Source organism: Cherax quadricarinatus, chromosome 70 (genome assembly GCF_038502225.1).
Source record: "Cherax quadricarinatus isolate ZL_2023a chromosome 70, ASM3850222v1, whole genome shotgun sequence".
Classification (NCBI taxonomy): Eukaryota; Metazoa; Arthropoda; class Malacostraca; order Decapoda; family Parastacidae; genus Cherax; species Cherax quadricarinatus.
This window is the reverse complement of record NC_091361.1, coordinates 19,741,089-19,758,851: the sequence shown is the minus strand read 5'-3', so window position 1 is coordinate 19,758,851 and position 17,763 is coordinate 19,741,089. Positions and strand designations below refer to the sequence as shown.

Below are 17,763 nucleotides of genomic sequence, written 5' to 3'. Positions count from 1 at the left end.
TTTCCTTGCATTCCTTTATAATCTTTAAGAATAGATCATCAAGGACCAGAGATTTGTTTGATCTTAATCTATCTGCTTGTCTGAGAACCATGTCACTAGTGACTGATCGTACGTAACTTGTTTTCATGTCAAATATATTCTTTTTATTTCTGGAAATTCTCTAGTATCTTCCTGCGTAAAAACTGAGAGGAAATAATTGTCGACGACTATACACATTTCTTTGTCACTGTCAGTAAGCTGACCTGAGTAATTTTTAAGTGGGTCTTTCGTGTCCCTAATCTTACTGCAGTATAGCTGAAAGAAACCTTACGGGTATCATGCCGGTGAGGTGATGTCTCACAAGAATTTCACGTGACATCACCTGTATGTAACTAAAAAACAACTGACCAACACATAAGATAATTTTGTAATATCCCATAAAAATATTATTTTTCTTTGCATTCCCGTCCTGATAAGTAAGTGATATATGGATAAACATTAAAAAATGGGGGCTGATGAAGAAGAAAATGGGAAGATGAAGCACGCTGAGAAGAGACACAGGAGAAAATGAGATGAAGAGATAAAAATGGAGGATGTGAAGGAAACTGAAGAAGGGTAAGAGAGGAAGGAGAGAGAGATTTTTTTTCTTTTTACAATAAATTATTACGTTCTCAAAGATCCATGTAAACATTTATCACAACCTCAGTGAACCCTAAACATCTCATTCTCAAGAATTCAAAAGCATTTATCTCACTTTCGAGGAATCAAAACCATATGATTTCTCGAAAGTGTTCCATGGAAATGTTCTTGTGATCATTCATCTGTGAAAAATAACGATAACAATCTTTTACCTTCATTCTCTACCATTCTCACCCTCTCTGTTACTTCACTCCCTTTCTACCGTTCAAGTCCTTTCATTTCCTCTCTCTGTTTTCCTTTCACCTGGTCACTTCTCAGTTTTATCTTACAGTGTAGTTTGAGAGCCACAAACCTGTGTCAGCAGCCAGTAGTTCTCCTCGAGTGAGTGTATGGAGACCAGTTCTCCACCGTCTTGCCGACACTTGAGGTGAGAATCCCACCATGTCTCCTCACCAGTCTGAGAGAATATCTTGTAGCAGTATTCGTTGTACAAAGACCAAGTAGAGTCATCATCACAGGGCACATTTGGTGTGGTCACTGGAGGCTGCTGTGTACTTATCATCGCTCCTTGAAGTAAACAATAAAGTTGGTCCTCACTTAACGTCGTCGATAAGGTTTTGGAAACTGCGACTTTAAGCAAAGCAAAACGAAGTATAATGAAACCATTTTTACCAATGAGTGCACGTTTAACACTCATTTCAACAGGGATAAATCAAGGAATAAATGTTTGCAAATCGAAAATTGTAAGTAGCACCTCCTACCTCCAGGCAGTTTAACAATAAACAATAACAAATATGGCGGACTCACTGAGCGCTTTCGTACCTCATCAGTTATTGTCATGCATTTGTATGATTATCGTATACTTTACGAATATATATTTTACTGTCTCCACATAGACAGTGGCCCCAACCAGGAATCATTTTTATTCTCATCGATGTTATAACAAAGTGACGTTGAACGAAACGACGTTAAGTGGGGACTTACTGTAAACGAATCGAATGATTACATATGATCTGCCCATTTTCGTCAAATTCATCAAGATTCACGAATAAACATTCCTTCATACCTTTCATTTTGCAGGATAAAAGCTGTGATCCTACTTCAGCTCACTGCAGATATACTTCCATCCAGACGTTTAGTATGCGACATATGACAGTCTACCAACTTTAAGGCACACAAATACAACTAATGACATTTTACTGTGGCAACGTTTCGCTCTTCAGGAGCTTTGTCAAACTGGCTGGACAAAGCTCCTGGAGAGCGAAACGTTGCCACAATGAAATGTATTTCTTGCATCTGTTTACATTTACCCAACATTTTGTCAGTAATTCTACCACATTAATTCAAGGCACCTTTTTACTGCATACCCTGCACAGCCCGGGAATCAAATCTGGGTCCTCATTGTTGTTAGCTGTTTGCTCTGCTACTGGTAGACAGTTACTCTCTGTTATTAGGGAATGAAGCAAAATTGATGATAGAAGACTCAGTTAAAATAAGGTCCCATAGGTTAATTGGTAGCGCGCTTAGCTCACACACACTGAGGTCCATGAGTCGATCCCAAGTACGGGTGGAAACATTAGGACGTGTTTCCTTAAGACACCTGCTGTCCATGTCCACCTAGCAATAAAATAGGTACCTGGGACAAAATTGACCTATTTTGCCAGAAATGCTCTGCATAACAAGCGACCTTCTATATAGTAGTATGTCATTGATGTCAACTAGGACTGTATACCTCGTACATGTACTTGTAGAAATAAAGATATTATTATTATTATTAGTAGTAGTAGTAGGTTTAGCGACTCTTTTATTTAAATAATAATAATAATAATAATAAATAATGCTATTATTATTATACTTGAGATATTGTCATTTAGGCATTACTGTAGGTACCAGGGTTATTGTAGGTACCAGGGTTATTGTAGGTACCAGGGTTATTGTAGGTACCAGGGTTATTGTAGGTACCAGGGTTATTGTAGGTACCAGGGTTATTGTAGGTACCAGGGTTATTGTAGGTACCAGTAATACCAGAATTATTGTAGATACCAGGGTTACCAGAGTACAAGAGTTACTGTAGGTACTAGGGTTATTGTAGGTACCAGGGTTATTGTAGGTATCAAGGTTATTGTAAGTACCAGAGTTATTGTGGCAACCAGAATTATTGTAGGTACCAGAGTTATTGTAGGAATCGTAGTTACTGTAGGTACAAGGGTTATTGTAGGTACCAGAGTTATTTTAGGATCCAGAATTATTGTAGGTACCAGAGTTTTTGTAATACCAGAATTATTGTAGATACCAGGGTTACTGTAGGTACCAGTGTTACGGAAGGTACTAGGGTTATTGCAGGTACAAGAGTTACTGTAGGTACCAGAGTTATTGTAGGTACCAGGGTTATTTTAGGCATCAGTTATTTTAGTTATCAGGGTTAGTGTATGTACCAGAGTTATTGTAGGTACCAAAGTTATTGTAGGTACTAGAAGTTTTGTAGGTACCAGAGTTATCGTAGGTACCAGGGTTATTGTAGGTACCAGTTATTGTAGGCACCAGAGTTACTGTAGGCACCAGAGTTATTTTAGGATCCAAAATTATTGTAGGTACCATAGTTATTTTAATACAAGAGTTATTTTAAGAACCAGAGTTATTGTAGGTACCAGGGTTATTGTAGGTACCAGGGTTATTGTAGGTACCAGGGTTATTGTAGGTACCAGGGTTACTGTAGGTACCAGGGTTATTGTAGGTACCAGGGTTATTGTAGGTACCAGGGTTATTGTAGGTACCAGGGTTATTGTAGTGCCCAGAGTTCTTTCATCATTCTGAACAAACATTACCTGGTGTAGCTTCACAAACGAAGGGGAGAAGACTGCTACACACATCATCAGAGAGTTCGAGTGTGTCTCTGTCAGCGGAGCCACAGTACTCTCTCCCATAATAGTTGTCTGGCTGACCTGGCGCCCAGTTGACGTAGGCAAAAGGCGTACCGTCAATCCACTGGTACCCTGGAAAGGAAGGACAAGCTGTTATTTACCGAGGGAGGACAAAATAACATGAACACTTCGTTATTTACCATTTATCCTCCATTTGCAACTAAAAACAGCACCAGTTCGTCGAGAAATTGATTCATGTATCACCTGAACAATATCCAGGGAAATTTTTATTCATCCCTCAAGGAAAACCTATTCTAACTCTTCCAGAGACGACGGTGGAGGAAGTCGGTTCTTAACTTGCTGTATATCATTTAATACTTTTGAACATCATCGCCCCGTGACTTGATCTCTGACCAGGACCACTTTGTGGGAAAGTAAATATTAAAGTAATTGAAATTAAAGCGAGAGAGGTTTAATTTCAATTTCTTGCATTTCCATTTTCCTTTAAGCTTGATTTATTAATTATATAGTATTTTTTAAATAAATGTATCCTTTGTTCTGCAAAACATAATGTAGTTTCAGTTGGAATTTTTTTTTATAAACCCTGGCCAATGTACAGTGGAACCCACATAAAGAAATATAACACGAGTTCAGAGTAGCATTGTTTAAGTCGACCTGCGACAATCTGCTGTCCTGAGAATCTTGTTGTAGGCACCAATACACATTACTTTACGTGGCTTCGCTTCTGCGTAAACTTTATCCAATGGTAGCCAGAATAAAAGTATGAAAGTACAGGGAGAACTATGATAAAATTGAGATATGAAAGTAAACAGGAATAGAGTGTATGACTGGAGAGATAAGGAGTGATTTAAGAATGATGGAGTGTACAGGTGAGGCTTGTGGTTGTGGGAGGGTGGGTGAGGGTTGTGGTTGTGGGAGGGTGGGTGAGTCTTGTGGTTGTGGGAGGGTGGGTGAGGCTTGTGGTTGTGGGAGGGTGGGTGAGGGTTGTGGTTGTGGGAGGGTGGGTGAGGCTTGTGGTTGTGGGAGGGTGGGTGAAGCTTGTGGTTGTGGGAGGGTGGGTGAGGGTTGTGGTTGTGGGAGGGTGGGTGAGGCTTGTGGTTGTGGGAGGGTGGGTGAGGCTTGTGGTTGTGGGAGGGTGGGTGAGGTTTGTGGTTGTTGGAGGGTAGGTGAGGCTTGTGGTTGTGGGAGGGTGGGTGAGGCTTGTGGTTGTGGGAGGGTGGGTGAGTCTTGTGGTTGTGGGAGGGTGGGTGAGTCTTGTGGTTGTGGGAGGGTGGGGGAGGCTTGTGGTTGTGGGAGGGTGGGTGAGGCTTGTGGTTGTGGGAGGGTGGGTGAGTCTTGTGGTTGTGGGAGGGTGGGTGAGTCTTGTGGTTGTGGGAGGGTGGGTGAGGCTTGTGGTTGTGGGAGGGTGGGTGAGGCTTGTGGTTGTGGGAGGGTGGGTGAGGCTTGTGGTTGTGGGAGGGTGGGTGAGGCTTGGGGTTGTGGGTGGGTGGGTGAGTCTTGTGGTTGTTGGAGGGTAGGTGAGGCTTGTGGTTGTGGGAGGGTGGGTGAGGCTTGTGGTTGTGGGAGGGTGGGTGAGTCTTGTGGTTGTGGGAGGGTGGGTGAGTCTTGTGGTTGTGGGAGGGTGGGTGAGGCTTGTGGTTGTGGGAGGGTGGGTGAGGCTTGTGGTTGTGGGAGGGGGGGTGAGTCTTGTGGTTGTGGGAGGGTGGGTGAGTCTTGTGGTTGTGGGAGGGTGGGTGAGGCTTGTGGTTGTGGGAGGGTGGGTGAGGCTTGTGGTTGTGGGAGGGTGGGTGAGGCTTGTGGTTGTGGGAGGGTGGGTGAGGCTTGTGGTTGTGGGTGGGTGGGTGAGTCTTGTGGTTGTGGGAGGGTGGGTGAGGCTTGTGGTTGTGGGTGGGAGGGTGGGTGCAGAACAGAATGGGAATGACTGGTGGAATGATGAGGTAAAAATATTGTGGTAAGAGTGGTAAAAATCAAAATATGAAAGGTTTTCTTAAACTAGAATTATATGGGAAAATAAAGAGGATCTGGATAAGAAAAGAATTCTTAAAAAGTGAAAAAACATGAACATGTAGCTGTTATTGTGTCCACAAGCCACATGAGTCTTTCATTTTCTACAAGCCACATGATTTTTCCACTTTCAACAAGCCACATGGATTTTCTAGTGTCTACAAGCCACATAATTCTTCCAGTCTACTAACCACGTGGCTCTTGACCTGTCTACAAGCCACATGACTCTTTTTCTGTCTACAAGCCACATGTCTCTTGTTCTGTCTACAAGCCACATGGCTCTTGTTCTGTCTACAAGCCACGTGACTCTTTGTCTGTCTACAAGCCACAAGGTTCTTACTCTGTCTACAAGCTACATGGGTCTTCTGCCTACAAGCCACATGATTCTTCCTCTGTCTAGTAGCCACATGATTCTTCCTCTGTCTACAAGCCACATGGCTCTTGTTATGTCTTCACTCGGCGATTCGGCACAAACAAGTAGTTTTTAAGCATTTAACAAAGACATACACAGACGTTCGCACACAAATGTTTGTAGGGAGGTGTTTACAGACAGATGTTTAAAGACACACATGCGACATCGCAGGGAGATGGATCATGTGCTTCCATTTTGAGATTTTTTCACTGAGGTATCTCTTCGTCTCTAATCTTACTTGTTTTAGAGTGATTTCTTAAGACATATACATAAGGAGAGACATGTACATCTCAATACCTTTCATCAGCTGGCTACACTTACCTGTTTCACCACCAGAAGTGAGGCCGACCCAGAAGACGTCGTGGTCAGGCAGGCTGGACATGACCAGGCTGTAAGGAAGGTATGAGTTAGTCACTTAGCATTACTTGTCAATCAGGTACGTGGTGGGTACTGTTGCACAAGGCTCGGTACTGTGCACATGACTCAGTACTGTGCATACAACCTGGAACTTTGCGCATAGCACGATGGCAAAGAAACTCTGATAAAAATCCCATTTAACCTCTGTGTAGCAACCAAAGTACAGAAGTCCTCACTTAACGTCGTCGATTGGTTCTTGGAAACTGTGACTTTAAGCGAAACGACGTATAACGAAATCAGTTTTACCACAGACTAATTGATATAAACGAGAGTTAGTTTTGTCACATTTTTTCTCTGTTTTTTGTAGCCACAGACATCAGGGGGTGTACAGTGCACCTTCAGCACTCATTGCAACAGGGTTAAATCAAGAAATGTTTGCAAAGCAAAAATTATAAGGAGCACCTATAACCACCAGGCAATTCAAAAAACAAAAACAAATATGGCGGCCTTGCTGAACGCTTTCGTACCGCATCGTTTATTGTCGTGCACTTGTATGATTATTGTATACTTCACGAATATTTATTTCCTGTCTTCACACAGACAGTGGCCCCCGGCAGGAAATCGATTTTTTTTTCTCATCAGCATTATAGCAGGACGATGTTCAATGAAACGGTGCTAAGTGAGGACTTCCTGTACCATTTACCAAACCACTATTCTAATAACTTTCTCAGTTTATGTTAAAAAATGCAACATATTAACATCCCTTTTTCAGAGTACAGACACTGTACTTCCCACCTTCAGGACTCAATTGCAGCTAACCGATTTCCCTGAATCCCTTCATCAATGTTACACTCCAACAGCACGTCAAGTCATATAAACCATTTGTCTCGACATACTCATGCAGGCATGCTAGAAGTCCAAGCCCCTCGTATACAAAGCTTCCTTTACCCCCTTCCCATCCCCCTTTCCTAGGACTACCCCTATCCTGCCTTCCACTACAGATTTCTATGCCCTCCAAGATATTCTATTTGGTTCCATCTTCTCTAAATGTCCAAACCACCTCAACAATCCTTCCTCTGCCCTCTAGATAATACTTTTAGAAACCTTGCACCTCCTTCTGATCTCTAAGCTAGGGATTCTCTGCATTATATTCACACAGCACATTGCTCTCAGACATGACATCTCTACTACCTCCAGCCTTCTCCTTGTTGCAACATTCACCACTCATGCTTCACACCCAGTGGCGGTTTGTAGCGCCAGTAATACCTATACTATCGTACTGCATCGAACTTCTATTTTTGATCATTTTTTATCTCGTTTCAACAAAAAAAATAAATAAAAATTCGCTTATAAATACACTGAAAACATACAACAGATTTTTCCTGTAATATATTTGTCAGTTGCAAATTATTTTTAGCGTACGGTTGATGAAGTCATACATCTGGCAGTGATCATTTGGGGGGACTGCAGCTCTGCAGCTCCTATGGACGAGCCGCCACTGTTCACATCCATATAAGAGTGGTGGTACCACTATACTCGCATACATTCCCCTCTTTACTTCCATGTGGTGATGGTTGTGATGGTGATAGTTATGGTGGTGCCGAGAATGATGGTCCTAGTTACGGGGGTTTGTGGTGGTGATGGTAGTGCTGTTGTTGTGACCACTAACCTGAGTATAGCATCTTGTTCTTGAGCGGTGGCCACGCTCACCAGGTGACCTCCTGAAGACGCACACACAGCCTCACTCCCTGACCAGGTCTTCCTGTCTTCTAACACCTGCAGTAAATTTGAAAACATATAAAGGTCACAGCAATACCTGGATTAATAATGCAAAGTAGGAAACCATTTTAAATGAAATATAAACTATTGGTAAGAAAACTTTGTAAATTTCGGTCTCTGAGACCTCTCTTCTTCCCAGTATTGACTCACTTTGTAATAAGTGTGTATAGTTCACTGTAAATATAATTAAAATGCAGTGTTTGTGTAGATCATGCAATTACATTATGGGTACCACATACATAGATATTGTGGGAACTTTTCGGTCCTAAAGTTCCACAGGGTAAATAAGCCGTATGAAGCCCCTAATTCCACAAATAGACCGTCTGAGTTTTTAGGGCCCTCACATCTACCCAAAACACAAACACACTGCCGGGTTGGCGAAGGTGGTTGGAATTTACTCTTTATGGAAGGTGTAGGTAGTTTAAATTGTTAGTAAACTAATATTAAGATTATTGAAGCAACTGCAGATATTAATAATGTAGACCTAAGACCTTAACGTAGGTAGGAATAGGCCTTTAATATAGGCAAACACTAGGTTAAATTAACTAGGGAGAACTGGCAGCCCCAAGCTAGAACGGCGAGGCACTGATCTTTGAGACGCTAGTGCTTCCTTCTAAGATCAGACATCATCGGAATTACAAGTGCCGTGAACAGCAGGGCGGCGCCCACACGTGTCTACACATACTAGAGCTGGGGAAATCTCGTGAAGGCACCTCGAAGCACTGTAGATGCCCTCCTCTGTCAGTAAGACAAGACCTCCTTTTCTTTCTCGGTATTCTGGCCAGTTCCTGGGGAGGAAACGCGAATGAGTTGCACTGTGGGTCTTTCGCGCAGTCGGACGCCCATAGACCAGTACGTACCGACGTCCCCTCTTTAATTTAAAGCTTAGAAGCTAGTGTCACTTCCTGCTTAGTTATACTAGGGGTTACATACCCTCTTGGAATCAGGAATTTCTGAGGTGCAAGCAGGTCACTAATACCGACTGAATATTGCAGGAATTAAGTTTTCGTCTGCACATGGTGACTTGAAGGGGAATGTCCACAGGGGCTAAGGCTTAGGGAGGTTGGTAGACCGGGTGATATATTCTCCAATACCAAGTAAGTTAGTCCTCTATTCGTGCATGAAGACTGGAATTTGCAACATCAGTTATTTATAGAAATGTGTCATATAAGTTACTTGTGAGGCTGAGGCACCAACCTCAGAGCTTCTTGTCAACAGAGCTTGCTAGGGTAGACAACTCACATGGAGGCAGTCCAGAGAAATTTTCACAGATGGATAATGAGAACCTTCAAAACTAGGGAGGCCAAGCCCATGATGACACTCTTCAGGTCACTTGTTCTATCTAGGCTGGAATATTGCTGCACTCTAACAGCACCTTTCAAGGCAGGTGAAATTGCCGACCTAGAAAATGTACAGAGAACTTTCACGGCGCGCATAACGGAGATAAAACACCTCAATTACTGGGAGCGCTTGAGGTTTCTAAACCTGTATTCCCTGGAACGCAGGAGGGAGAGATACATGATTATATACACCTGGAAAATCCTAGAGGGACTAGTACCGAACTTGCACACGAAAATCACTCACTACGAAAGCAAAAGACTTGGCAGACGATGCACCATCCCCCCAATGAAAAGCAGGGGTGTCACTAGCACGTTAAGAGACCATACAATAAGTGTCAGGGGCCCAAGACTGTTCAACTGCCTCCCAGCACACATAAGGGGGATTACCAACAGACCCCTGGCAGTCTTCAAGCTGGCACTGGACAAGCACCTAAAGTCAGTTCCTGATCAGCCGGGCTGTGGCTCGTACGTTGGTTTGCGTGCAGCCAGCAGCAACAGCCTGGTTGATCAGGCGCTGATCCACCAGGAGGCCTGGTCACAGACTGGGCTGCGGGGGTGTTGACCCCCGAAACTCTCTCCAGGTAAACTCCAGGTAATATCAAGTGACAGTGGTATGATATACCCATGTTGAGGACAGGAGCCGATGGCATAACTACGTTCCCGTATGTGAAGATTTTGCCACGAGGAAGAATTTACTGGACATCAATCATCTTTTGGGTGAATATAAAGCCATAAATCCAGATAATGCCATAAATGTAGTTCATGAATGCTAGTTGTATTAATTCCATATTCTTGTAATTTGGTACAACTAAGAGAGTTTGTTTATCCTCCTCTCCACACTACACTGTCACTCCTGTATACATAAACCTGCCATATTTACAGGTAAATAAATGGAACTCTCTCCACTATCATATTCTCCGTACATGAATGGTATACAATACCGACAAGACGAAATTAAGACACATGTGCAACATCTGGATATCTTTATTGTAGACGTTTCATCATCCAGTGGCTTTATCAATACAAATTCCAGGACATAATTTGAAGACAGTAGAACTATATACAGAAGATGAGGAAATCAGTCCCTCAACCTTGAAGTTGGTGTCAAGAGCACCGTAGTCGTGGAGGTTCTGGAGCAGAGGCATGGAGACTGGCGCTTATATACTAACGTCAGGTGGAAAGAGGACGTGTAGCAGACAAGGACATAGTCACTGGTAGGCGGGATTCCCCAGTGGAAGTAGGTGATACCCACAGAGATGGGTTAGTTGTAGTAGTAGTTGTCGTAGTCGTGAAGAAGGTTATGTTGAAGATTGAGACACTTATGCAACATACGGAAATCTTTATTGAAAAAACGTTTCGCCACACAGTGGCTTCATCAGTCCAATACAAAGCAGGAAGGTGTAAGAGGAGGAGGAGTTTGAGGTAATCAGTCCCTCAGCCTGGAATAGATGTGTTCAGTCCATCACTCTTGTAGAACTGATAGACTGAACACATCGACTCCAGGTTGAGGGACTGATTTCCTCATCTTCTGTATATAGTCCTACTGTCTTCAAATTATGTCCTAGAATTTGTATTGATAGAGCCACTAGATGGCGAAACGTCTACAGTAAAGATACCCAGATGTTGCACACGTGTCTTAATTTCATCTTGTTCTCTCTTTTATTGCCATCTTTTGTGGAAACAGAAGCACTTTCTGCAAACTATCAAAGATTCTAACGAAGCAACAAGCAAAACACTTGGGCTCTATCAGTCATGTATACAAACAATACTTTCAACTCCTCAGCTGTGTCTGAATTTTTAAAGTCAGTCTTTTGTGACTCAGTTGGCAGCGCCGACATCTCACTAACCGTAGCTCAGTCCCCAACACGGATAGGAACGGTGAGTGTTCCTTACACCTGTCGCCCTTGTTCACCTAGTAGTAGGTAGGTACCTGGGTGTTAGTCAACTTGGCGCCGTGCTCACATCTTCAGCTCACCAGTCAACTTCACTGTCAAAAACATTCTCTAGCATTCTCTCCAACACTGAATTCCAGTTGGTCTCAATTGTCCCCATTGAGATCAAGAATTAATAAACTGATTAACTAGACATATGTGAAGCACTTGGGTATCTTCCCTGTGGATATCTTTCGCCACACAGATACCCAAGTGTTGCATACATGTCTAATTTATCAACTTGTCGTTTCTCAGAACAGTTTATCAACATGACTAGTAAGATACAACAACAAGTCCAAAACAAGGAAAGAATATGCGAGCACAACATTCCCTGCAACGACTCCCACCAAGTATATTTTGGCGAAACCTCACGAAGCCTGTAATAATGTTGGCAGAATTACCGACATTTTATTCTTGCAAAGTTTCGCTCTCCACGAGCTTTGTCAAGTCTTTACGGCTTAACAACAATATGTCGCATCAGGTGCACATGAGTCAGGTTACTTAGGTAACACCAATAAGCCAGCAGAATGAACCAGATAAATAATGCCTGTGTTTTACACACAGTCACTACAGCCACCACAACAATCACTACAGTCACTACAACAATCACTACAGTCACTACAACAATCACTACAGTCACTACAACAATCACTACAGTCACTACAACAATCACTACAGTCACTACAACAATCACTACAGTCACTACAACAATCACTACAGTCACTACAACAATCACTACAGTCACTACAACAATCACTACAGTCACTACAACAATCACTACAGTCACTATAACAATCACTACAGCCACCACAACAATCACTACAGTCACTACAACAATCACTACAGCCACTATAACAATCACTACAGCCACCACAACAATCACTACAGTCACTACAACAATCACTACAGTCACTACAACAATCACTACAGTCACTACAACAATCACTACAGTCACTACAACAATCACTACAGTCACTACAACAATCACTACAGTCACTACAACAATCACTACAGTCACTACAACAATCACTACAGTCACTACAACAATCACTACAGTCACTACAACAATCACTACAGTCACTACAACAATCACTACAGTCACTACAACAATCACTACAGTCACTACAACAATCACTACAGTCACTACAACAATCACTTCAATCACTACAACAATCACTACAGTCACTACAACAATCACTACAGTCACTACAACAATCACTACAGTCACTATAACAATCACTACAGTCACTATAACAATCACTACAGCCACCACAACAATCGCTACAGTCACTACAACAATCACTACAGTCACTACAACAATCACTACAGTCACTACAACAATCACTTCAATCACTACAACAATCACTACAGTCACTACAACAATCACTACATTCACTACAACAATCACTACAGTCACTATAACAATCACTACAACAATCACTACAGTCACTACAACAATCACTACAGTCACTATAACAATCACTACAGTCACTATAACAATCACTACAACAATCACTACAGTCACTACAACAATCACTACAGTCACTATAACAATCACTACAGTCACTATAACAATCACTACAGCCACTATAACAATCGCTACAGTCACTATAACAATCGCTACAGTCACTACAACAATCACTACAGTCACTACAACAATCACTACAGTCATTATAACAATCACTACAGTCACTACAACAATCACTACAGTCACTACAACAATCACTACAGTCACTACAACAATCACTACAGTCACTATAACAATCACTACAGCCACTATAACAATCGCTACAGTCACTATAACAATCGCTACAGTCACTACAACAATCACTACAGTCACTATAACAATCACTACAGTCACTATAACAATCACTACAGTCACTACAACAATCACTACAGTCACTATAACAATCGCTACAGTCACTACAACAATCACTACAGTCACTATAACAATCACTACAGTCACTATAACAATCACTACAGTCACTACAACAATCACTACAGTCACTACAACAATCACTACAGTCACTACAACAATCACTACAGTCACTATAACAATCGCTACAGTCACTACAACAATCACTACAGTCACTATAACAATCACTACAGTCACTATAACAATCACTACAGTCACTGCAACAATCACTACAGTCACTATAACAATCGCTACAGTCACTACAACAATCACTACAGTCACTATAACAATCGCTACAGTCACTACAACAATCACTACAGTCACTATAACAATCGCTACAGTCACTACAACAATCACTACAGTCACTATAACAATCACTACAGTCACTACAACAATCACTACAGTCACTATAACAATCGCTACAGTCACTACAACAATCACTACAGTCACTATAACAATCGCTACAGTCACTACAACAATCACTACAGTCACTATAACAATCACTACAGTCACTATAACAATCACTACAGTCACTACAACAATCACTACAGTCACTATAACAATCGCTACAGTCACTACAACAATATCAATTATTGTGAAAGAAGGCACTTCAGAATGCATGCTTCTGGAGTTTACCTGGAGAGGGTTTCAGGGGTCAACGCCCCCGCGGTCCGGTCTGAGACCAGGTCTCATGGTGGATCAGGGTCTGATCAAACAGGCTGTTACCGCTGGCCGCACGCAAGCCGACGTACGAACCACAGCCCGGTTGGTCAGGTACTGACTTTAGGTGCCTGTCCAGTTCCTTCTTGAAGACAGCCAGGGATCTATTGGTAATCCCCCTTATGTATGCTGGGAGGCAATTGAACAGTCTTGGGCCCCGGACACTTATTGTATTGTCTCTCAGTGTACTCGTGGCGCCCCTGCTTTTCATCGAGGGAATGTTGCAACTACTGTCGAGTGTTTTGCTTTCATAGGGAGTGATTTTCGTGTGCAGGCTTGGTGCCCAACCCTCCATGACCTTCCAAGTGTATATTATCATGTATCTCTCTCGCCTGCATTCCAGGGAATACAGATCAAGGATCTTCAACAGTTCCAGTAGTTTAGGTGCCTTATCGCACTTATGTGTGCCGTGAAAGTTCTTTGTACACTCTCAAGGTCTGCAATGTCGCCAGCCTTGAAGGGGGTAGCTAGTATACAGCAGTATTCCAGCCTAGAGAGCACAAACGATTTGAAGAGAATCATCATGGGCTTGGCGTCCCTAGTTTTGAAGGTTCTCATTATCCATCCTATCATTTTCCTAGTAGATGAGGTAGATACATTGTTGTGGTCTTTGAAGGCGAGATCCTGTGACATTATCACTTCCAGGTCCTTCACATTACTTTCCCGCTCTATTGTATGGTTAGAATTTGTCATATACCCTCATACATTTTTAATTTCTTCAAGTTTCCCATAACTGACAGCTCATACACTATCTTCCTTGACCATAAATTTGCTTTTGATGTAGCCATCCGACATGTAATCATTAGTAAACTTGCCAGAATGGATGTTGGAGGATGGCTTCTCCGCTACATTAAAGGCTACCTGTCCAACAGAAAGTCTTCTGTGTTGCTCCAGGAACATCGAAGTGTAACTAAAGACTTTGAATTAGGAACCCCACAGGGTGGTGTGCTCAGTCCCATCTTATTCAATATTCTAATAAATGCCTTACTTAATGCAGTGCTTAGCCCGCCCGATTATTATATGATTAGCTTTGCTGATGATATAATGATCTGCACCACCGGATTCTCCACCGCCCAAAACATCCTTAACCATGTACTAGTCTGGTGTCAGGACCTGGGATTGATTATCTCTACTGATAAAAGATACTAAACAGGCGTCCTCCTCGACAGAGAGGCAGAGTTCGCCAGATTCAGTTGCATGATGGGTCTCTTCTAGAATATGTAACCAGATACAGGTATCTAGGCATTGAGGTCCCATTACTTGGACCTGTTGTAACGAGACTTAGTCGCCAATACAAAGAAAGGCTGAGAGAACTTATGTTGCGGCAGGTTTACACCCCAGGTATGGTGCTAATATTAAAATTGTGAAAATTATGTATTTTGATAATATTAGATCTTTGGTTGATTATGCCACGCCACTACTTCCTCTCGTGTCTGACTGGAAGCTTGGAGAGCTGGAAAAACTGTAGAACGAAGGAATGAGGATCATCCTAGGATGCCCTCGTATTACCAAAATTTTAAATATGCGGAAAGAACTTGATATTCCAAGCATCAGATACTGTGTTACTGAAAGAAATATCCTCATTGGGGTCAATATACTTAGGTCAGCCCATTCAAACCCCTGCACAAAAGCCCTCCAATCTTTCCTCAGTACTGGTGAACACCCCTCCAGATCGATCGAAAAAACTGGAACCGACCTCCGCATGAACCAGCTACATGATTTTCGTCAAGTAAGGCGACAGTGGCATTTCCCCGCTCCATGGGATATTACCCCATTCCAAACTACCATCTTTCCATTAACCCCCTCCCCCCAAAAAAATTCTTAAAACAAAACCAAAGCTTCGCCTTGAAGCCAGAAAGGATGCCTTAAGCTGTATTGATAACTTAGTCGCCACTGTGTGGCGAAACGTTTCCTTAATAAAGATTCCCATACTTTGCATAAGTATCTCAATCTGCAACTTGTGGGTTTTCAAACCATTTATCACATCTGTCAGACACTGCAACATCGTGGGATCTTGATACAAGGAATTCTGCAATACTTGTCCAACCTTTGGACGAAGACCTACTTACACTAGTGGATGATTCCACTGTGATCCCGCCTCCTCCTGCTTCCACTCACCTGACTACAGTATATAAGCCACTTCTCCGGCCATATGCTGTACTTTCTGCAAGAGTGATGGACTGAACACATCGATTCCAGGCTGAGGGACTGATTACCTCAAACTCCTCCTCTCCTATACCTCTTTGCTTCGTACTTTAGCGCTTCCCCCTTGATTATAATAATAATAATAATTTGCTTCGTACTGGACTGAAGAAGCCACTGTGTGGCGAAACGTTTCCTTAATAAAGATTCCCATATGTTACATAAGTGTCTCAGTCTTCTACTAGATCCTGTTAGGCAGGTCCAACTCACACCCACTCATGTCTTTATCTAACCAATTTTTAAAACTACTGAAGGTTTTAGTTTCAGTGACGCTACTCATCCACAATTCTATTACCAAACCAGTACTTTCCTATATCATTTCTAAATCTAAATGTTTCCTGCTGTGAACCCACTGTTGTGAATCCTATCTTGGTTACACATTTTTAGCTCATTATTTATATCCCCTTTATTTATTCATGTCTTCCATTTATTCACCTTAATCATATCCTCCCTAATTCTCCGTCTTTCCAGGGAATGCGGATACAGTGTCGTCAATCTGTTCTCGTAGGAAAGATTTCTGAAACATGGGCTCAACTTTGCCACCTCTTCATATTTTCCAGAGTTTTTATGTTAATTTAAGTGAACACTTTCCAAGTATATATACTTTCCAAGTATAACCTGAGGACTTTTATTATTTATATATCTTGAAATATATCCAAAAAGTCTACTAGCTTTGTTGCAAACACTTACACACTTAAGCTGTAGATTACTTTAGATTACTGCTAACCAGAACTCCTAGTTATTTTTCGCATTCAGAGTGGTTGAGATCTACATTATTCAGTTTATAAATGGCCTGATTATTTTCTTTTCTCAGGCTTAGAATCTTTCCTTTGTTTACATTAAACTGCATTTGCCACTTCTCCGACCACTGTAGCAGTCCATTCGGATCTTTCTGTAGCACTGTAATGTCCTTGTCTTTTTTAAGTGTCATTGACACACTTGCCTATGTCGCTGTTTATTCAATAATCTATGTCGTTTGTGTAAACTGTAAACAACAAGGGGCATAACACAGACCCCTGTGGAACACCGCTTGTGACGCTTCCCCACGTTGATTTCGTCGCATTTATACAAACTCTCTGTTGCTTATCTCTCAACTACGCCTCTGTCCAGGAAAAATTATCCTTCTATTCCGTTTGCCTCTACTTTCCTCAGTCATCTTCTGTGTGGAACTTTATCAAAGGCCTTAATGAAGTCCATATTCATTACCATGATCTACCTCCTCGAATACCTAAGTGAAAAAAATTAGTAAATTCATTAGGCAGGAACGCCCCTTTGTAAAACTGAGCTGAGATTCATTGATTAATTTATCTCTTTTACAGTGGTTACGAATAGCCTTGGCAATTGATTCCGTCAATTTTCCCACAATGGAGGTTAGGCTAATCGATCTATAATTCGAAGCTAAGGACCTGTCTCTTGCTTTGTAGACAGGGATCACATTTGCCATTTTCCACTAATCTGAAACTGTAAGTTCGTAGTTGTTTTGTTGTAAAGACTAGCTAATGATTTGCTAAGTTTCTCTTTACATTCCATTATAACCTTTGAGAACCATTCATCAGGGCCTGGAGATTTTTTTGGTTTTAACTTGTTAATTTGTCCGAGAACA

General features: G+C 42.0%; 1 protein-coding gene across 3 annotated transcripts in view; it reads right to left on the bottom strand.

Moving 5' to 3' along the window:
• Positions 1–17,763, bottom strand: part of LOC128702627 (macrophage mannose receptor 1) — a 199,929-nt gene that overhangs the window by 32,108 nt on the left and 150,058 nt on the right. For all 3 annotated transcript variants that reach the window (XM_070099923.1, XM_070099922.1, XM_070099921.1), the window contains 4 exons: positions 7,943–8,049; positions 6,238–6,305; positions 3,444–3,611; positions 971–1,185 (listed from right to left, as the gene is read on the bottom strand). In XM_070099923.1, the coding sequence (XP_069956024.1) occupies positions 971–1,185; positions 3,444–3,611; positions 6,238–6,305; positions 7,943–8,049 (558 nt within the window). The remainder of the gene's footprint in view (positions 1–970; positions 1,186–3,443; positions 3,612–6,237; positions 6,306–7,942; positions 8,050–17,763) is intronic.